General features: G+C 41.4%; 1 protein-coding gene across 1 annotated transcript in view; it reads right to left on the bottom strand.

Annotated features, from left to right (window-relative positions):
* hdac8 (histone deacetylase 8) overlaps nt 1-9,300 on the bottom strand; it is a 37,200-nt gene extending 27,900 nt beyond the window's left edge. The window contains exons 1-8 of the mRNA XM_071333320.1: nt 9,071-9,300; nt 8,906-8,958; nt 8,213-8,343; nt 2,872-3,013; nt 2,532-2,644; nt 2,280-2,357; nt 1,836-1,944; nt 1,296-1,468 (exon numbers count right to left, since the gene is read on the bottom strand). Coding sequence (XP_071189421.1) covers nt 1,296-1,468; nt 1,836-1,944; nt 2,280-2,357; nt 2,532-2,644; nt 2,872-3,013; nt 8,213-8,343; nt 8,906-8,958; nt 9,071-9,181 — 910 coding nt within the window. The 5' untranslated portion in view covers nt 9,182-9,300. The remainder of the gene's footprint in view (nt 1-1,295; nt 1,469-1,835; nt 1,945-2,279; nt 2,358-2,531; nt 2,645-2,871; nt 3,014-8,212; nt 8,344-8,905; nt 8,959-9,070) is intronic.
* Nucleotides 9,301-17,918: the final 8,618 nt, after the last annotated feature.

Below are 17,918 nucleotides of genomic sequence, written 5' to 3'. Positions count from 1 at the left end.
TTCTTTAAACAATAATTGTCCACCTCACGGTCAGCTGTTGGAGATTTGAGCACTAAATGCATCAGGGCATTGCATGCATAAGCCTACGAGCTTTGGCATCCACTGTATGATATGAATATTTTAAATATAAAAAAGAAGCTTAGGACTAGGAGAGCGAGAGAGATCAAAATATGCCAGCGGCATGCTTCGACATGTATTTATTTATCCTTGTCAGATAGGCTACTGCGTCTGTTATACAGATATAGGAGTACGGACGGAGACATTCATTTTTTCGCTCAGAATATTTTTTTCAATAGAATACAAGCATTATATTGTTAGATAATAGGAGTAATTCTGGTAGACTTCAAAATAAATCCTAACCTCAGTGCGCTGGGCACACTGCCTTCATTTAATAGGCCTGCAGTATAATAGGTTAATAGCCACACCTTTGCAAAAGTTTAAACTTCATTAAGTTAATATCAAAAGTCAAGCAATTGTTTATTGGGGAAATATGAGCAGGATATTATATTGCGGCAACCACAATATTACAGTTGGAACTTAATTTGGCCAAAGAAAATGTCTCAACAGAATAAAACAAAACGCATGCTAACTGGCTTAAACCTTCAAAAATGTTGAACAGGCTATATTGCAGCAATTACCAAGAAAGGCTAGTGCCTACCGTACTCAACAAATGACAGCAATATGGTAATAATATTTATTTTTACAACAGGCCTAATTCTAACCTAGGGAGGACAATTAAAAAGACAGATCAAACTTAATTAAGCCAAAGAAGAAGTCTAAACAAAATGAAACAAAACACGTTTGGTACATTTAAAGACCTGGTTTAAATAGGCCTACAATAACAACAATGGTATAAAATAATAATAACGGGGGGAAAAAGGCATCCTACCCGAATAGCGAGTTGTACAGTAGCCTGCTGTTGGCAGCGCCAACATTCTATTCATCTTTGTCCACTACAATATTAAAACTTGTCCCCTTGTAGGCTTTTCACTATGGGACTACTCTAACGTTTGTTTTACTTTAATGAAAAAGGCTTCCATCACCACAATCAACAGTAGCCCAAGGCTCCTCTCTCGATCTCTCCCTCTCCTCACTAGCAGGTGCATGGACGTTAGGCAGCGGGCAAGGAGTGAGAGAAAGGTGCTTAAGCATGATTTTGGCATGTATGATATGCAGCCCCAGACAATTTGGCCGGCTACCATTTTATTTATCAGCTTCAAAATGTATTTTTTCAGCCCAAAGCCGGCCATTACCAGCTAACAGAAACCATGGTGTGTGTGTGTTGTCAGACTCACCTCCTCCCAACAGCAGTGTGGGTAGGTGCCAGTCTAGTACGTGGCAAAGACACTGGGCCACCCCTACAGGAGTCATGTTGAAGGAACACATGGGGTCCCCAGCCATGGTGTCAGCTCCCAGCTGCATCACTACTGCTTCCGGGTTAAACAAAGCCTGCACTTCCTGCATCACACTGATGGGCACAACAATCATAAAAACAGAGGTTAAATATTAACACAACAATTATAATATAAGACGGTTAACAGTTAAGACTATGTACTGAACACAATGTTTTCATTTGATTTTGAAAATGGTTGTTTCCATAGCATACAAGATATACAAAGACGATATCACGGTTCTGCAACAAGAAAAACGGTTGCAGAGTATCAACAAAACTACTAACATGCACTTCTAGCTTATTAGGTCTGTAAATCTCCGTTACTGAGAAAGCAGAGGACATGCAGCATGTCTCTGATGTTACTGATAGTGTTAACCATTAAAAGATGACATGTATCTTATGTCATAACCAGCGTAAATAAAAAGTAACTAGCTTTAACAACCTGGTGAAGACTTGGAAATATCTGTCGTCTTTGATGCCGTCATCCAGAGGGACGTTGACAGCGTACCATCTTCCTTTACCCATCCCTGTGTCACACAGGTCCCCTGTACCTACAACAGGATGGTAGGGTTACTATGACAGCGAGAGAGTGTGAGTATTATGTATCAATGTTTCTCAAACTAGTTTGTTGATCTCTCAGATTGTTAGCGGATTTGACACCGATTTTAGTTCTACAGTTTTAATGCAAGCGGTCCCCCAAGGAGGAAGGACCACGGGTACAGGAAGCTTATGATGAAAAGGAGGGTGATATGCACATCCTAAACTTGAGAATACCAGTGCTAAGCTAAACAATAATACTGAAATAAAGGAATGAGAGGCCCGCACAAGGAAGACTTCCAACTGTAGTAGAACGGTCGTTAGTACTGTATTCTGTGTAGCCACTGACCTGGGAAGAATCCGGGGGAGAACTTGTGTAGAGACACAGTCATCACTTTGGAGGTAAAACTGAAGGCATCTTCCACACCTGAGAAACATTACATTGTTCTCTAAAAACACAATGATTTTGTTCATTGACAGACCAAAACAATTAACCTTAGCAAAACATTTGTATCCACATACTGTACTCATATGGCGATAATATTTACACAATATCAATGCACATTTAGATGCGAGAGTTCGGGTAAAGGGGTGTGTGTACCATCTCCATGATGAAGGTCCACATCCACATAAAGAACTCTCTCGTATTTCTCTCTCAGCTTGAGAATCCCCAGCACAGCATCATTCACATAACAGAAGCCTGATGCCTCATCCCTGAGAGAGAGAGCGGGGGAAGAGAGAACGAAAGTGACAGGTGAGAGAGACGCAGAAAATACTTAACGCATTGCTGTCTTTTCAATGACTTAGAAGGCCTTCTTTGTAGACGATCATATATGTCTAACATAATTCAGTGTGTCCTCCTATTAGGAACGGTTCGGTAACACATTCATCAACATGTCACCCTGGTCCTTGTCCGGTCACCTCACACAGTTTAATCTTACTTCTTGGCGTGGTGCCAGCCTCCTGCCCAGTTGATCGCCACCTCACCCCTCTTGTCCAGCAGGCACTGGGCAGCCGTCAAGGTGGCACCACCGACCGCTGCAGCATAGTCATAGATACCCTCCACCACCGGGCAGTCATAACCTGGCAAAAGGAGGAGAGAGAAGCAAATGACAGAAAAGTAAATAAGCAAAAGAAGTGGAAACATATGAGAGGAGAGAGAAATACACTACGGAAAATGGAACAGCATGTCAGAAATCAGCTCAATGTAATTGAAGAATCCATAGACTAACCACTTCTGGGAAAACAACAAGTGTGTGGTTAAAATTGGCTAAACACACACACATTTCTTTCCACGGGCCCGCAGGGTGAGACAGGGATGCAGATTAAGCCCCACCCTCTTCAACATATATATCAACGAATTGGTGAGGGCACTAGAACAGTCCGCAGCACCCGGCCTCACCCTACTAGAATCTGAAGTCAAATGTATACTGTTAGCTGATGATCTGGTGCTCCTGTCACCAACCAAGGAGAGCCTACAGCAGCAAATAGCCCTAGATGTCCCAAAAAAGGTCCACTTCCCAGGACCACAAATACAAATTTCATCTAGACACCGCTGCCCTATAGCAATTATTCCAAAAATGGGGTACGCACCCCCCGTCGAGGGTACGCCAAATTGAAATGTGGGTCACATTTCGTTTTTTTATAATCTTCACCATTTTCAAACAGTCCATTTGCAGTGGGCTCCAAAAGTACTCCCACCCCTGACCGGCAAAGCACAAACAGTAATTTTAAGAATATAAACAATATAATTACAGAGAAACTCAATACCAACATGAGAAATACTGTACTTTAATGTTTCAATGGAACCAACCAAAATCATACAATTATTTAATACAAAACACATTTCACCAAAATCAAGGTTTCATAATTATTGGCACTCATTTAGTACTTAAAGCAACCACCTCTGGCATGGATAACAGCATGGAGTATTTTCCTGTCATGTTTGACAAGGTTAAGGAACACATTTGGAGGGACTTTGGACCATTCCTCTATGCAGATCCTTCACATTCTTGGGTTTGCGCTTATCAACTGCCCTCTTCAACTCAGCCCACAGGTTATTGATTGGATTGAGATCCGGCGACTGAGATGGCCATGGCAGAATATTGATTTTGTTGTCACAACCATTTCTGTGTGGATTTTGAGTTATGTTTTGGGTCATTGTCTTGTTGGAAAGTCCACTTACGGCCAAGTCCCAGCCTTCTGGCAGAGGCAACCAGATTGTCAGCCAAAGTTTCCTGATACTTGTTGGAATTCAGTATGCCATCAATCTTAACCAGTTCCCCTGGACCTCTGGAATTAAAACAGCCCCAAAACATCACTGACCCACCACCATATTTCAATATTTCACCGTGTGTATGAGGTGCCTCTCCTTGTACGCATCTCTGTTTCGACGCCAAACATGCCGATGCTGTATCTGATCAAAACTTTCAATTTTGGTCTCATCTGACCAGAGCGCCTTATTCCAGTCATAATTTTAAAAACGTTTGGCAAACTCCAAGCACTTGCTCCTGTGTCTTGGGGTCAGAAACAACTTTCTTCTGGCAACCCTTCCAAAGAGCCTGTGGATGTGGAGGTGGCGTCTGATGGTGCTTTTTGAAACCTGGTGACCCCAAGACGCCACCAAAGCCTGCAATTATTTCAGTGATTCTTGGGGATTTTGTTGCTTCTCACCATCCTCCTCCCTATCCTGGGGGGCAAAATGCATTTGCGTCCTCTACCCGTGAGATTTTCAACTGTTCCATACCTTTTTCATTTTTTTAAATAATTGCCCTGACAGTGCAAGACTTACCGATATCTGAACAAGAGAGCCTCATCGAAATTGCAACAAGCGGTTCCGTGAAAAGTTAATTTAATCAGAAGCCACTGACAGATTTCTGGATTGGGCTGAGCTCAGAGTATCCTGCCTTGTCAAATCGCGCTGTTAAGACACTGACGCCCTTTGCAACCACGTACCTATGTGAGAGTGGATTCTCGGCCCTCACTCGTATGAAAACTAAATATAGGCACAGACTGTGTGGAAAAAGATTTAAGACTCTCACCAATATAACCCAACATTGCAAAGTCATGTGCATCCTTTCAAGCACACCCTTCTCATTAACTTGTGGTGAGTTATTCACAATTTTCAATTAACAAATAAAGTTTATGGATGGCTAAATAAAGAGCAAAACTATTGATTATTATTATCATTTGTGCCCTGGTCCTATAAGAGCTCTATCACTTCCCATGAGTCGGGTTGTGACAAACATACACTCATTCATTCTTATGAGTAATAAATGTATCGTATAGTGTGTGTGTGTGTGTGGCAGGCTTACAATGACGGCAAAAAACAACATTTGAGAGGGCACTGACCCTGGTGCTAGAGGGGGTACGCAGCTGGAGGTTGAATGTTTGAAGGGGTACGGGACATTAAACGTTTGGGAACCACTGCCCTAGAGCACACAAAAAAAACAATACATACCTCGGCCTAAACATCAGCGCCACAGGTAACTTCCACAAAGCTGTGAACGATCTAAGAGACAAGGTAAGAAGGGCCTTCTATGCCATCAAAAGGAACATCAAATCTGACATACCAATTAGGATCTGGCTAAAAATACTTTAATCAGTTATAGAACCCATTGCCGTTTATGGTTGTAAGGTCTGGGGTCCGCTCAACAACCAAGAATTCACAAAATGGGAGAAACACCAAATTGAGAGTCTGCATGCAGAATTCTGCAAAGATATCCTCCGTGTACAACGTGAAACATCAAATAAAGCATGTAGAGCAGAATTAGGCCGATAACGCTAATTATCAAAATCCAGAAAAGCGACGTTAAATTCTACAACCACCTAAAAGAAAGCGATTCCCAAACTTTCAATAACAAAGCCATCACCTACAGAGAGATGAACCTGGAGAAGAGTCCCCTAAGCAAGCTGGTCCTGGGGCTCTGTTCACAAACAGACCCCACAGAGCCCCAGGACAGCAAGAATTAAACCCAACCAAATCATGAGAAACAAAAAGATAATTACTTGACACAAAAACAGAGCAAACTAGAATGATATTTGGCCCTAAACAGCGAGTACAGAGTGGCAGAATACCTGACCACTGTGACTGACCCAAACTTAAGGAAAGCTTTCACTATGTACAGACTCCATGAGCATAGCCTTGCTATTGAGAAAGGCCGCCGTAGGCAGACCTGGCTCTCAAGAGAAGACGGGCTACGTGCACACTGCCCACAAAATGAGGTGGAAACTGAGCTGCACTTCCTAACCTCCTGCCAAAATGTTTGACCATATTAGAGAGACATATTTCCCTCAGATTACACAGACCCACAAGGAATTTGAAAACACACCCAATTATGATAAACTCCCATATCTACTGGGTGAAATACCACAGTGTGCCATCACCGCAGCAATATTTGTGAACTGTACACACAAGAAAAGGGCAACCAGTGAAGAACAAACACCATTGTAAATAGAACCCATATATATTTTCGCTTTTGTACTTAACTATTTGCACATCGTTACAACACTGTATATAGACATAATATGGAGAGAGAGAGCGAGAGAAAGAACCAGACAGAGCTGTGGAGGAGAAACAAAGGGAGGAAGCAGAAGATAAATAGAGACAATGAAAAGGAAAGGTGGTGAAGGGAGGGATCAATGGAAAGATGGAGATAAGGTGAGATTAAGACGTTTTTAGAATAGAAAGGTTAGCAGAAGAGTGTTAACCCATTAAATAACAACAGAAAGGGGTTGCATCTTTCCTGTCTCCCACCCACAGCCCTGGAGTGTTGATAACATGCTGACCTAGGGAGAATCTAGATTCTAGTTCCTTGATTCCTCATGTCCTCACCTCCCTCTCAAAACACATAAGATCTTCTGCGCCAATGGGCTTTGAGGAGACAAGGAGAGAGGACGCAGGGAACCAATACAATAAAGGAAAAACTATTGAGATTCACCCTTGGTCCAAGTCTTAATTCTGACAGACACATATAGTGTCTTCTGTCAGTAGGAATGCCAATCTGTCATTTGTATATATTTAAGCATCAATGGAGGTTTTCTAATGTAAATTGATTATGTAACCATATTAATGTATTGCCACAGCCGGGTAAACCTTTCGCCAGGTGGTGTGTCGTTTTCTTTTCCAGATTTAGAGCACCCTCTACTGCTAGCATAACACCATTGCATGAATGTACTCTCCCACTTCCCTCTCAGTCATTGATTTAAAAGTTTTACTGTTAACCTACAAAGCATTACATGGACATATTCCTACATCTCTCCAATTTGGTCCTGTCATTCATACCTATAGGTACGCTACGGTCACAAGACGCAGGCCTCCTTATAGACCCCCACAGTGGAGGTGTCATATCCCCATAAAACCTAGGGGTCAAACAGGGAAATGGTTCCAATTGCTTTTCTACCATTCATTTTTCCCCATAGGGGATTTTTCAGAAACATTTCAAATAAGAGCCTGGACTCAAAATCCAGAATCTCTAGTGGCACAGCGATGCAGTGCCTTAGACCAACGCACCACTCGGGAGCGGTTTAGGTTTTATACATATATATTCACTCTTAGAGGGAAACATTTTGTCCAGGAAATTGTCTAGAAGGGATTGAATTTGTTGTTGCCTAATCGTTTTTTGGTAAGTTTCTACACTACTTTCCTCCCATCTATAGCATTTCTTAATATTATTCCGTTCCTTTGGCTTTGATGCCTCATGACTGAGTATTGCTCTGTTTAAGTAGACTGTGATTTTGCTGTGATCTGTTAAGGGTGTCAGTGGGCTGACTGAACGCTCAGAGACTCTCGGTTGAGGTCAGCGGTAAAGTAGTCTACAGTACTACTGCCAAGAGATGAGCTATAGGTTTATCTACTGTAGAAGTCCCCTCGAAGCCTACCATTGACTATGTACATACCTCTCTCCCCCTCACACCCCCCCCCCCCTCTCTCAATCCCCTCCTCTCTTGACCCTGCTGGTCATCTATTAACGTTTGAACATCTTGAAAAACTATATAGCCTTAATGGCCATGTACTCTTTTAATCTCCACCCAGCACAGCCATGAAGAGGACTGGCCACCCCTCAGAGCCTGTTTCCTCTAGGTTTCTGCCTTTCTACTGAGTTTTTCCTAGCCTCTGTGCTTCTACTTCTGCATTGCTTGCTCTTTGGCATTTTAGGCTGGGTTTCTGTATAAGCACTTGGTGTCAACTGCTTATATAAAAAGGGGCTTTATAAATACATTGGATTGATTGACGTGTGTCAAAGTAAGTAAAAGAGAGCCTGCTCTTCCCTCTCCTCTTACCCAGGCCAAAGTCCCCGGACTGGGGGTCATCATTGTCTCCATCCTGGCTGATTTTGTGGAGGTGCTCCAGGTAGGCGTCTGTGTGGAACTTGGCCATCTCCTCAATGGTCGCAACACGGGGTTTCACAACACTGAAAGAATGAATGGACTATAGATACTGATGGACTGTTCTAGAGGTTTGTATTTAGTTACTTTACAGGATTCTAATCCATAATGTTCGAGAACTGTAGATAGAGCTCAGAATGTGGTACTGGCATTGGAGCAGGATGGTAACGTTAGCTATTTAACTAGTTAGTTTATTCTAACCTAAAATAATAGCTATAACTTCTCAAACGTCCATATAATGTAGGTAAAACAAGTACCAAGTTCAGTTTGTTAAATAAAGGAAATGGCTTAGTTAACATTAGCCAACATAGTTAGACAGCGCACTAGCTCTGGTCCATACGCATGCGTTCTGCACTTAGAGCTGCATGCGAATATAATGCGCGTTGGCCAGCGCTAGACTGGGGGTAAAAGTTGTTTGTTTCGTATTTTGGAGAAATGACACCAGGTGCACTGCATACAGCATTCTACAGTCTAGTCAATCATTAAACAAACTTACCCAGTGCGAGAGTGGAGGGCAACAGAACAACGCCCTGCCAGAGCTAGCTAGCTCAATCCCTTATTTTTGACAAACATTAAAAGTTAACTTACCTCATGTGTTGAAGTAAACCATAAGCTTCTATGAGTGAATGCACCATACTTGCCTAGAGACACGGAGTAAAAAAAATCGTTCAGTACTTGTAAATAATGACCAAAGTATTGCCTCTCTGGCGAACATCCATAGCTAGCTAACGTTAGCGTTCCCATTCAACTCACCCGGTTGGGGACTTTTGATAGCGAGTCGCATGTCTCGGTGTATTGAGGACTATAGACATACACCACTTTGCGTTTGGAAGGAGAGTCATTTGAGTCTCCTTTACAACTCATTTATGTTAGTTAGTGTAGTTCTGTGGATAAAACGCTTGAAATAAGTAAACATGTGTATGAGATAGCTAGTTTCTGCACAAATGCAGATGGTGTCCCACTATCAACATTCCCCGGACCAAACGGAAACCGTGCTACCCGGAACTTATGTAAAAAAATAATAATAATAAAATTAAAAGCGTCATTAAACCAAAGATTATGGATATACTGACAAGATACATGTCTCTCCGCCCTAACAATGAGAGTCGTTGTCCACAAAGCCGCACGACGGGCTGTCGAGCAACGACCTACCATTTCTTTGGATTGGTGGATGCATCTCATTATTGTAATCTATTTTGTAAGTAGGTTTGTTGACGTCAACCACATGTTTCAATGGAGAGAGACGTTAAACTAGCCTCATACTATGAATAGACAACTCTCTATGTCACATGTCCTACTTATTTCAGTACATTAATTCGTGTAACATATCAGTTTGCAAACAATGTAAAAACAAAAAATATATATATAATTGAGTTAATAAAGCTGCATACAAACGTTTTCTCTTTTTTGTTTTCTTGAGTAACAGGCTGACTACACATACATTTAGAAATCTATATTATTCAATTATTGCACCCACACTGCTCGCGAGAGTCTGCGTTGCCAAGGGCTAAAATATAAGTCAGTTCTATTACGGACATATTCAATCAATCCTTATCCCAGTCTGCTGTTCCCACATGCTTCAAGAGGGCCACCATTGTTCCTGTTCCCAAGAAAGCTAAGGTAACTGAGCTAAACGACTACCGCCCCGTAGCACTCACTTCCGTCATCATGAAGTGCTTTGAGAGACTAGTCAAGGACCATATCACCTCCACCCTACCGGACACCCTAGACCCACTCCAATTTGCTTACCGACCCAATAGGTCCACAGACGACGCAATCGCAACCACACTGCACACTGCCCTAACCCATCTGGACAAGAGGAATACCTATGTGAGAATGCTGTTCATCGACTACAGCTCAGCATTTAACACCATAGTACCCTCCAAACTCGTCATCAAGCTCGAGACCCTGGGTCTCGACCCCGCCCTGTGCAACTGGGTCCTGGACTTCCTGACGGGCCGCCCCCAGGTGGTGAGGGTAGGTAACAACATCTCCACCCCGCTGATCCTCAACACTGGGGCCCCACAAGGGTGCGTTCTGAGCCCTCTCCTGTACTCCCTGTTCACCCACGACTGCGTGGCCATGCACGCCTCCAACTCAATCATCAAGTTTGCGGATGACACTACAGTGGTAGGCTTGATTACCAACAACGACGAGACGGCCTACAGGGAAGAGGTGAGGGCCCTCGGAGTGTGGTGTCAGGAAAATAACCTCACACTCAACGTCAACAAAACAAAGGAGATGATTGTGGACTTCAGGAAACAGCAGAGGGAGCACCCCCCTACCCACATCGACGGGTCAGTAGTGGAGAAGGTGGAAAGTTTTAAGTTCCTTGGTGTACACATCACGGACAAACTGAATTGGTCCACCCACACAGACAGCGTTGTGAAGAAGGCGCAGCAGCGCCTCTTCAACCTCAGGAGGCTGAAGAAATTTGGCTTGTCACCAAAAGCACTCACAAACTTCTACAGATGCACAATCGAGAGCATCCTGTCGGGCTGTATCACCGCCTGGTACGGCAACTGCTCCGCCCACAACCGTAAGGCTCTCCAGAGGGTAGTGAGGTCTGCACAACGCATCACCGGGGGCAAACTACCTGCCCTCCAGGACACCTACACCACCCGATGTCACAGGAAGGCCATAAAGATCATCAAGGACAACAACCACCCAAGCCACTGCCTGTTCACCCCGCTATCATCCAGAAGGCGAGGTCAGTACAGGTGCATCAAAGCAGGGACCGAGAGACTGAAAAACAGCTTCTATCTCAAGGCCATCAGACTGTTAAACAGCCACCACTAACATTTAGCGGCGGCTGCCAACATCCAGCCACTTTAATAATGGGAATTGATGGAAATTATGTAAAAATGTACCACTAGCCACTTTAAACAATGCCACTTAATATAATGTTTACATACCCTACATTACTCATCTCATATGTATATGTATATACTGTACTCTATATCATCTACTGCATCTTGCCATCTTTATGTAATACATGTACCACTAGCCACTTTAAACTATGCCACTTTATGTTTACATACCCTACATTACTCATCTCATATGTATATACTGTACTCTATACCATCTACTGCATCTTGCCTATGCCGTTCTGTACCATCACTCATTCATATATCTTTATGTACATATTCTTTATCCCTTTACACTTGTGTGTATAAGGTAGTAGTTGTGGAATTGTTAGGTTAGATTACTTGTTGGTTATTACTGCATTGTCGGAACTAGAAGCACAAGCATTTCGCTACACTCGCATTAACATCTGCTAACCATGTGTATGTGACAAATAAAATTTGATTTGATTTGATTTATTTCTGACGCAGATCGCGCTGCAAGTCCTGCCTCTCCCATCTCCTCATTGGTAAGACCCTCTGAAACTCTCGACGAGTGAAGAAGGTAAAGACTAGACCAAACATTCACAGTCTGCAGCTGGGTATGTGAAGTAGTCTAGGAAAATTTGACCAAAGACGAGAGGGAAGAAAAGTTTCCCTCTCACCACTGTGTGGGACACCTGAAGTATCCATTCTAAGAACACTCCAAGACAAAGAAACCTACAACTAAGAAGGACATTGTGACCTCTGGTGGACAACCAGAGACTTACATCGAACTACTCCCCATAGACGGATCGAGTGGTTTCAACAGAGAGACGACAGAGAAAGACATCTACGTGTAAATATATATTGCATTTCTAATCCGAATGAGCGGTTGTTACGGTGCTTATATTCATATACCCATGAGCGTAGCTTCCAAATGTATGTACGATAAGTTGACTCTCTTTGTCTCTCCCTTTCTCCTTACCACCCCTCCCTTTCCATTGGGTAACCAAATGGTCATGCTTTTGTTAGTCCACTAGGGACCTGTTTTCATTGCATTATGTTAATAATCAATAACCTATACTGTGTGTGTGTGTTTATGCATTTCTGTGATTATTTAGTTAGTTAGTTAGTTAGTAAATAAATAAGCCAATTTGTGTATTGCTGATTCATCACTTAGGTTAGGGTTCTTGCGGATCCAGGAATACTGCGACGTTCAGAATGAGACTGATGAGGTAATAATTCATAATTGACTGTTATTAAATGTAAGAGATATTTATAGATCTTTAGAGTTTAAGTCGGGAGATAGTAACTCTGTAAACAACTTTTCCTGTGGTGCCCCAAATTCCTAATGAGTTAATTGTTACATTATTAATTTAATCTAGTAATAATTAAACGTTGTAGGCAATTATTCGATAAATAGCAGTCATCACATTAATTATAGTCACGTCACGACAGTGGTTTGGAAGGAATCAGTGACAGTGGCTAACTGCAAGCATTGCAAAGCAATCACTAGCCTACTATTCAGTGGAGTGGCTGTGTGGTCCCAAATCTGGGATTAAGGGGCTCTTTCCAAGTTTAAAATGACAAACATTCAACATTGGCCATGCTGTCAATGAAGCATGATTTGTGCCGCGCTCAAAACAACTGTTAACTCGGAATTGTGAAAACTTGACTTCAGTCAAGACAACTAGGAAGTCGGGAATGAACAAGCTACGACTGGGAAAATACGTTTTGAACGGTCATCCAACTTGGAATTGTAAATCCAGCCTCTTTCTAGAGCCACGGCCTGAAGATCAATGACATCTTCATGATTCAACCTTGTTTTTTTCCGAGTTCCCAGTTGTTTTGAAAGCGCCATAAATCCAGAGAATGCCAGACTTTGATGACAAAATTTGCCCACAAAGGACCGTTACGCCACTTTCCTGTTCAAGTAAGCACAGCACAACAATGTGAGTCCAAAAATGTATTGTATGCTGCTGCATAAATGATGTAATATGCCAGGGAGATATGTATACTGTAGCTAAGAAAGTAATACTAAGTGTATGTTGTGTAGGAAGATGTTAGGAGCCCATGTGCCTCACCCTAATACTGTGGTCTATTTACCCCTCTTAATTTCGCCTACTATTCTGACTTGGTGGTGCACATGTATCCTATAACCTGTTTTAGAGAAATGTAATCATTGAATATTGTAAGAGCTTTCATTGTCTGCTTATATGCCCCCTTTATTTATCCTACGGTTCTGACTTGGTGTACAGGGAGAACACTGTAAGAACGACCCATGTTCTGAATTCTGTCGCTGTACATTTCAAAAGTGCTAAACAAATAGTTACATTGACTATGTCCGTCCTAGCATGCTCATTGTCATAATCGAAATTATGGATTGCCTCTTATCCACTTGTCGTTCCCTTATGCCATAGTTTGTACATCTCAATTGTCAGTAGAAACCACATTTGTTTAAGCAAGTCAGCCATATCAGCTATGTTTTTTTAAAGGCAGTAAATGAGGCTGAATGAACTGTTTCGCTGCCAGACAAGGCTCCGATGATAGCCAGGTGTAGCAGCGGTAAAATGGTGGGACTGCTGTTGAGACAGCTTTATGTTGGCCCTAACAGTTTGTGGGCACCATTTGTCACCGTTATAGTGCAATTTATGTATTGTTTAGTGTTGAGTTGTGTAGTGGCTTTGCTGGCATATATCCCACTTTTTTTTTTGCCCCTCCAAGATTTACATGCTAAAATCTCCACTGTAATGCAATGTTGCATATCTCACTGCTTTCTTCCATGCACTGTGCTCTCCTGACGCCAAATAATGAACACTTCTCAATATTAATTAAATGGATTGTGGTGAGTAAATGCATGGAATATGGTGTTAATAATATTCATAAAATGTTATTAGCAAGTACAAATTACAAGTGCATAACTATATCGTCATTTTCCATGAAGATAACTTTTGCAGATAATATGTACAAACGCAGGCACCAAACACTCTTAGAAATCATGATTTTGTACTCTTTGTGGTAATACATCACAGTTTCCAAGGTCAATTAGCTACGGGACAATATTTCTACCTATTTAATTACACAAAAACACCCCCTCCAACCCCACTGTAGTAACAACACTTCACAATTTTACACACATACAATCCTTTCACATACATATAATCCTTTCTCCAACTAAATAGTCACAATGTTTGCGAGTTATATTGCACAATACTAGGATGTTAGTCCATCCATAAAGATTAGAAATTAAACTAAATGAAACTGTCGGTGCAAACCTGTCTATGACTCTTTCCCAAGCGTGTTAGTATATACAGTTTACATTTACATTTAAGTCATTTAGCAGACGCTCTTATCCAGAGCGACTTACAAATTGGTGCATTCACCTTATGATATCCAGTGGAACAACCACTTTACAATAGTGCATCTAACTCTTTTAAGGGGGGGGGGGGGGGGGTAGAAGGATTACTTTATCCTATCCTAGGTATTCCTTAAAGAGGTGGGGTTTCAGGTGTCTCCGGAAGGTGGTGATTGACTCCGCTGACCTGGCGTCGTGAGGGAGTTTGTTCCACCATTGGGTTGCCAGAGCAGCGAACAGTTTTGACTGGGCTGAGCGGGAACTGTACTTCCTCAGAGGTAGGGAGGCGAGCAGGCCAGAGGTGGATGAACGCAGTGCCCTTGTTTGGGTGTAGGGCCTGATCAGAGCCTGAAGGTACGGAGGTGCCGTTCCCCTCACAGCTCCGTAGGCAAGCACCAGTTGAAGTCGGAAGTTTAAATACACCTTAGCCAAATACATTTAAACTCAGTTTTCACAATTGCTGACATTTAATCCTAGTAAAGATTCCCTGTCTCAGGTCAGTTAGGATCACCACTTTATTTCAAGAATGTGAAATGTCAGAAAAATAGTAGAGAGAATGATTTATTTAAGCTGTTATTTATTTCATCACATTCCCAGTGGGTCAGAAGTGTATGTAAACTTCCGACTTCAACTGTATATCTTTGGCAATTGTCATGATGCATTCTATCTTGGGTCATTGGGCTCTAAACCAGATATGTAGACGTCTTAATGCACTGAAAGATCTCTCACAGCTGCTAACTCGGATGGTCAGTCACGTCAGTGCATCCTGTACGATTGCTTTCAGTGATGGGAACATATCAGGGTCTAACAGTTTATACACACAGGACGTGTCAGAAGTGGCATAGCATCTTTATTTTTTTGAGAGGTAATGTTTAGCAAGAACTACTTAATCTGGCTTGAGGGGAAAATGACATGTTTGTCTTTGTTGAACCAAAATTAACCGGAGAGATTACTGCTTCCGAGGTTTCCTTTTTCCAAGCTATATGGAGGGTGGTCTACAACAGCAGAGACCTGAGGACACCATCCAACCTGGAACTGTGAGTAGTGTTTGGTCTGATGCTATTTTGAAAGCCAAGAAGAAAAAGAAAAAAGAAAAAAAAAGTACATTACAATGATATATTTTATGGGAACTGAATGCTGAGTTAAGGCTCCCAGGCTTGTAAGGACAGACCAGACACAACTTCAATTAGCACTAAGGTGTAACGTAAAAGGTGTTGAATCCTTTGGGCCCAACAAGTGGCAGGAGTCTTTGAAGCATCCTCTGAAGCCCCTTCCTGCTGTTCAAAGACCACTGGCATTTTCTAAAAGAAATCTGCCTCCAGAAATAAAAGCTTCTCCCAAGTGGGTGTGACACCTACTCCCGTTGCCTGCTGCACTGCTGCTTGCATTCCACCTGGCGATCTGTTCACCATCTGCCCTGGCTTGTCTCCCCGTCTAGTACTGGTACCCCCACCACACTCACCCCTCTCTCCTGAGCTTTTGCTCAGCTCAAGCACATACCCACTGTTGGGGTGAGTGACTCTATAGCTAGCCCCAAGTCATGATATATATATTTTTTTCTTGTGCATTTTGCTATTTGCCTCATGAATCCTGCATACTTTATTGACTACTAACTTTCTTTACCCAACTGTGGGACAGACTATATTTGTTCCCACATTTGTGACTCTGACTCTCCATTGGAACACAGGAGTGATGGTTGCTGATAATAAGCCTTTGTATGCCTATGTAGATAATCATTTTTTTTTTTTTTTAATCAGCCGTTTCCAGCTACAATCATCATTTACAACATTAACAATGTCTACACTGTATTTCTGATCAATTTGATGTTATTTTAATGGACAAAAAAATGACCTTTTCTTTAAAAAACAAGGACATTTCTAAGTGACCACAAACTTTTGAATGGTAGTGTATGTCTGCCCTTCATAAAACCAGACTGGCTATCATCAATGATTTAGTCAAGACCTTTTTTAAGTCTTGTTGCAAAGATTGACACAAGTAGCTTTCCATTATTCTTCATTAATGTGATTGGTCTCCAATTTTCTAACATCATAGGATCTTTTGGTTTGGGTATTACAGAAATGAGGCCTTGAGTCATAGAAACAGGCAGGACCCCTAAGTCAATTGCCTCCTTAAAAACATTAAATATAAATTCAACAATATCCTCCTGAGAAATATTTATAGAATTCACTAATAAGGCCATCATTCCCTGGAGATGTGTTCTCTTTTACCTTGCCGATAATTAAAAAAAAAATATTCATAGAAATAAATTCATCACAAGACTTTTGGAAGTCTTCATCTATGAATTTTGCATAATCTTTGACAGAGTCTAGAAAGGCAGATATGTCACTAGTAGAACAGGCATTACTGGTGTAAAGATTACCACAGAATTCTGAAACATATTTTGAAATATCTTTGGGGTTTTCATTTTCTTTGCCATCTATATTAAGCTTATGAATAGAGGTAAATTCAGATGTTTTTCTCTCTAAATTGTAAAAGTATTATGTGTTTTTTTCTCCTTCTTGATCTTACAAATGACCCTTTTGCTCTCTCTTCATACATTCAGTCCATTTCTAGTTGTAAAGAGAATAACCGACCCTTTCCTTCTTCATCAAGGTCCTCCATAGAGATTAGGGAAAGTATTTCCTTAAGTTTATCTTCACTCAATCTTTTAAGTTCAGCGATTTCTTTACCTCTCTTCATGGCTGTTTGTCTTATTTCATACCTTATTAATTCCCAATATTTTCCATAAGACTTAACTGGAGGAAGGTCCAAATATTTTTCTTGTATAATATCTTTGGCATCCATCTTGAAATGATCATCTTCCAACAGTCTACTATTGAGTTTCCAATAACTCCAATTCGGTTTATTAACTTCAGATCCATTAATATTTAAAGATACGAATATAACATTATGATCAGTAATAATTGATGGTTCAATGGATACCGTTACTACAGCGTTATCTAATGAATTAGAAATCAACCAGAAGTCAGTTCTTGACTGTCTGGACATGTCCTTGTTACTCCAAGTAAAGTCCTTTTTTTCAGGATATTTAGATATCCAAATATCAACTAAACCAAGACATAGATTATTAAACTCAGTATTAACAATGCTGGATCTGTTAGGAGGGGGATATCTATCAATCATCACAGATACATAATTAAAATCTCCACCTAAGATAATTTTGATATACTGAAATACACCTATCACTCAATCTCTTCTTCAAATTCTTGAAATAATATCATGTTGTTTTGTTTGTTGTTGGATGCACAAATGTTCCCTAAAAAAAACATTTCACTGTTAAAATTAACCAACGTCCAGAGTGGTGAGTCTTACTACTGATGACCTTCCCTTTTAAATGGACATCTTAAAAATGCTTGACATGCAGAGTGGTTGTTGCCCCGTTGATTTTTCCAAAAAGCTA

The sequence above is a fragment of the Salvelinus alpinus genome, chromosome 11 (genome assembly GCF_045679555.1).
Source record: "Salvelinus alpinus chromosome 11, SLU_Salpinus.1, whole genome shotgun sequence".
Classification (NCBI taxonomy): domain Eukaryota; kingdom Metazoa; phylum Chordata; class Actinopteri; order Salmoniformes; family Salmonidae; genus Salvelinus; species Salvelinus alpinus.
The sequence above is the reverse complement of the archived record's forward strand: the minus strand, read 5'-3'. Positions and strand labels throughout refer to the sequence as shown.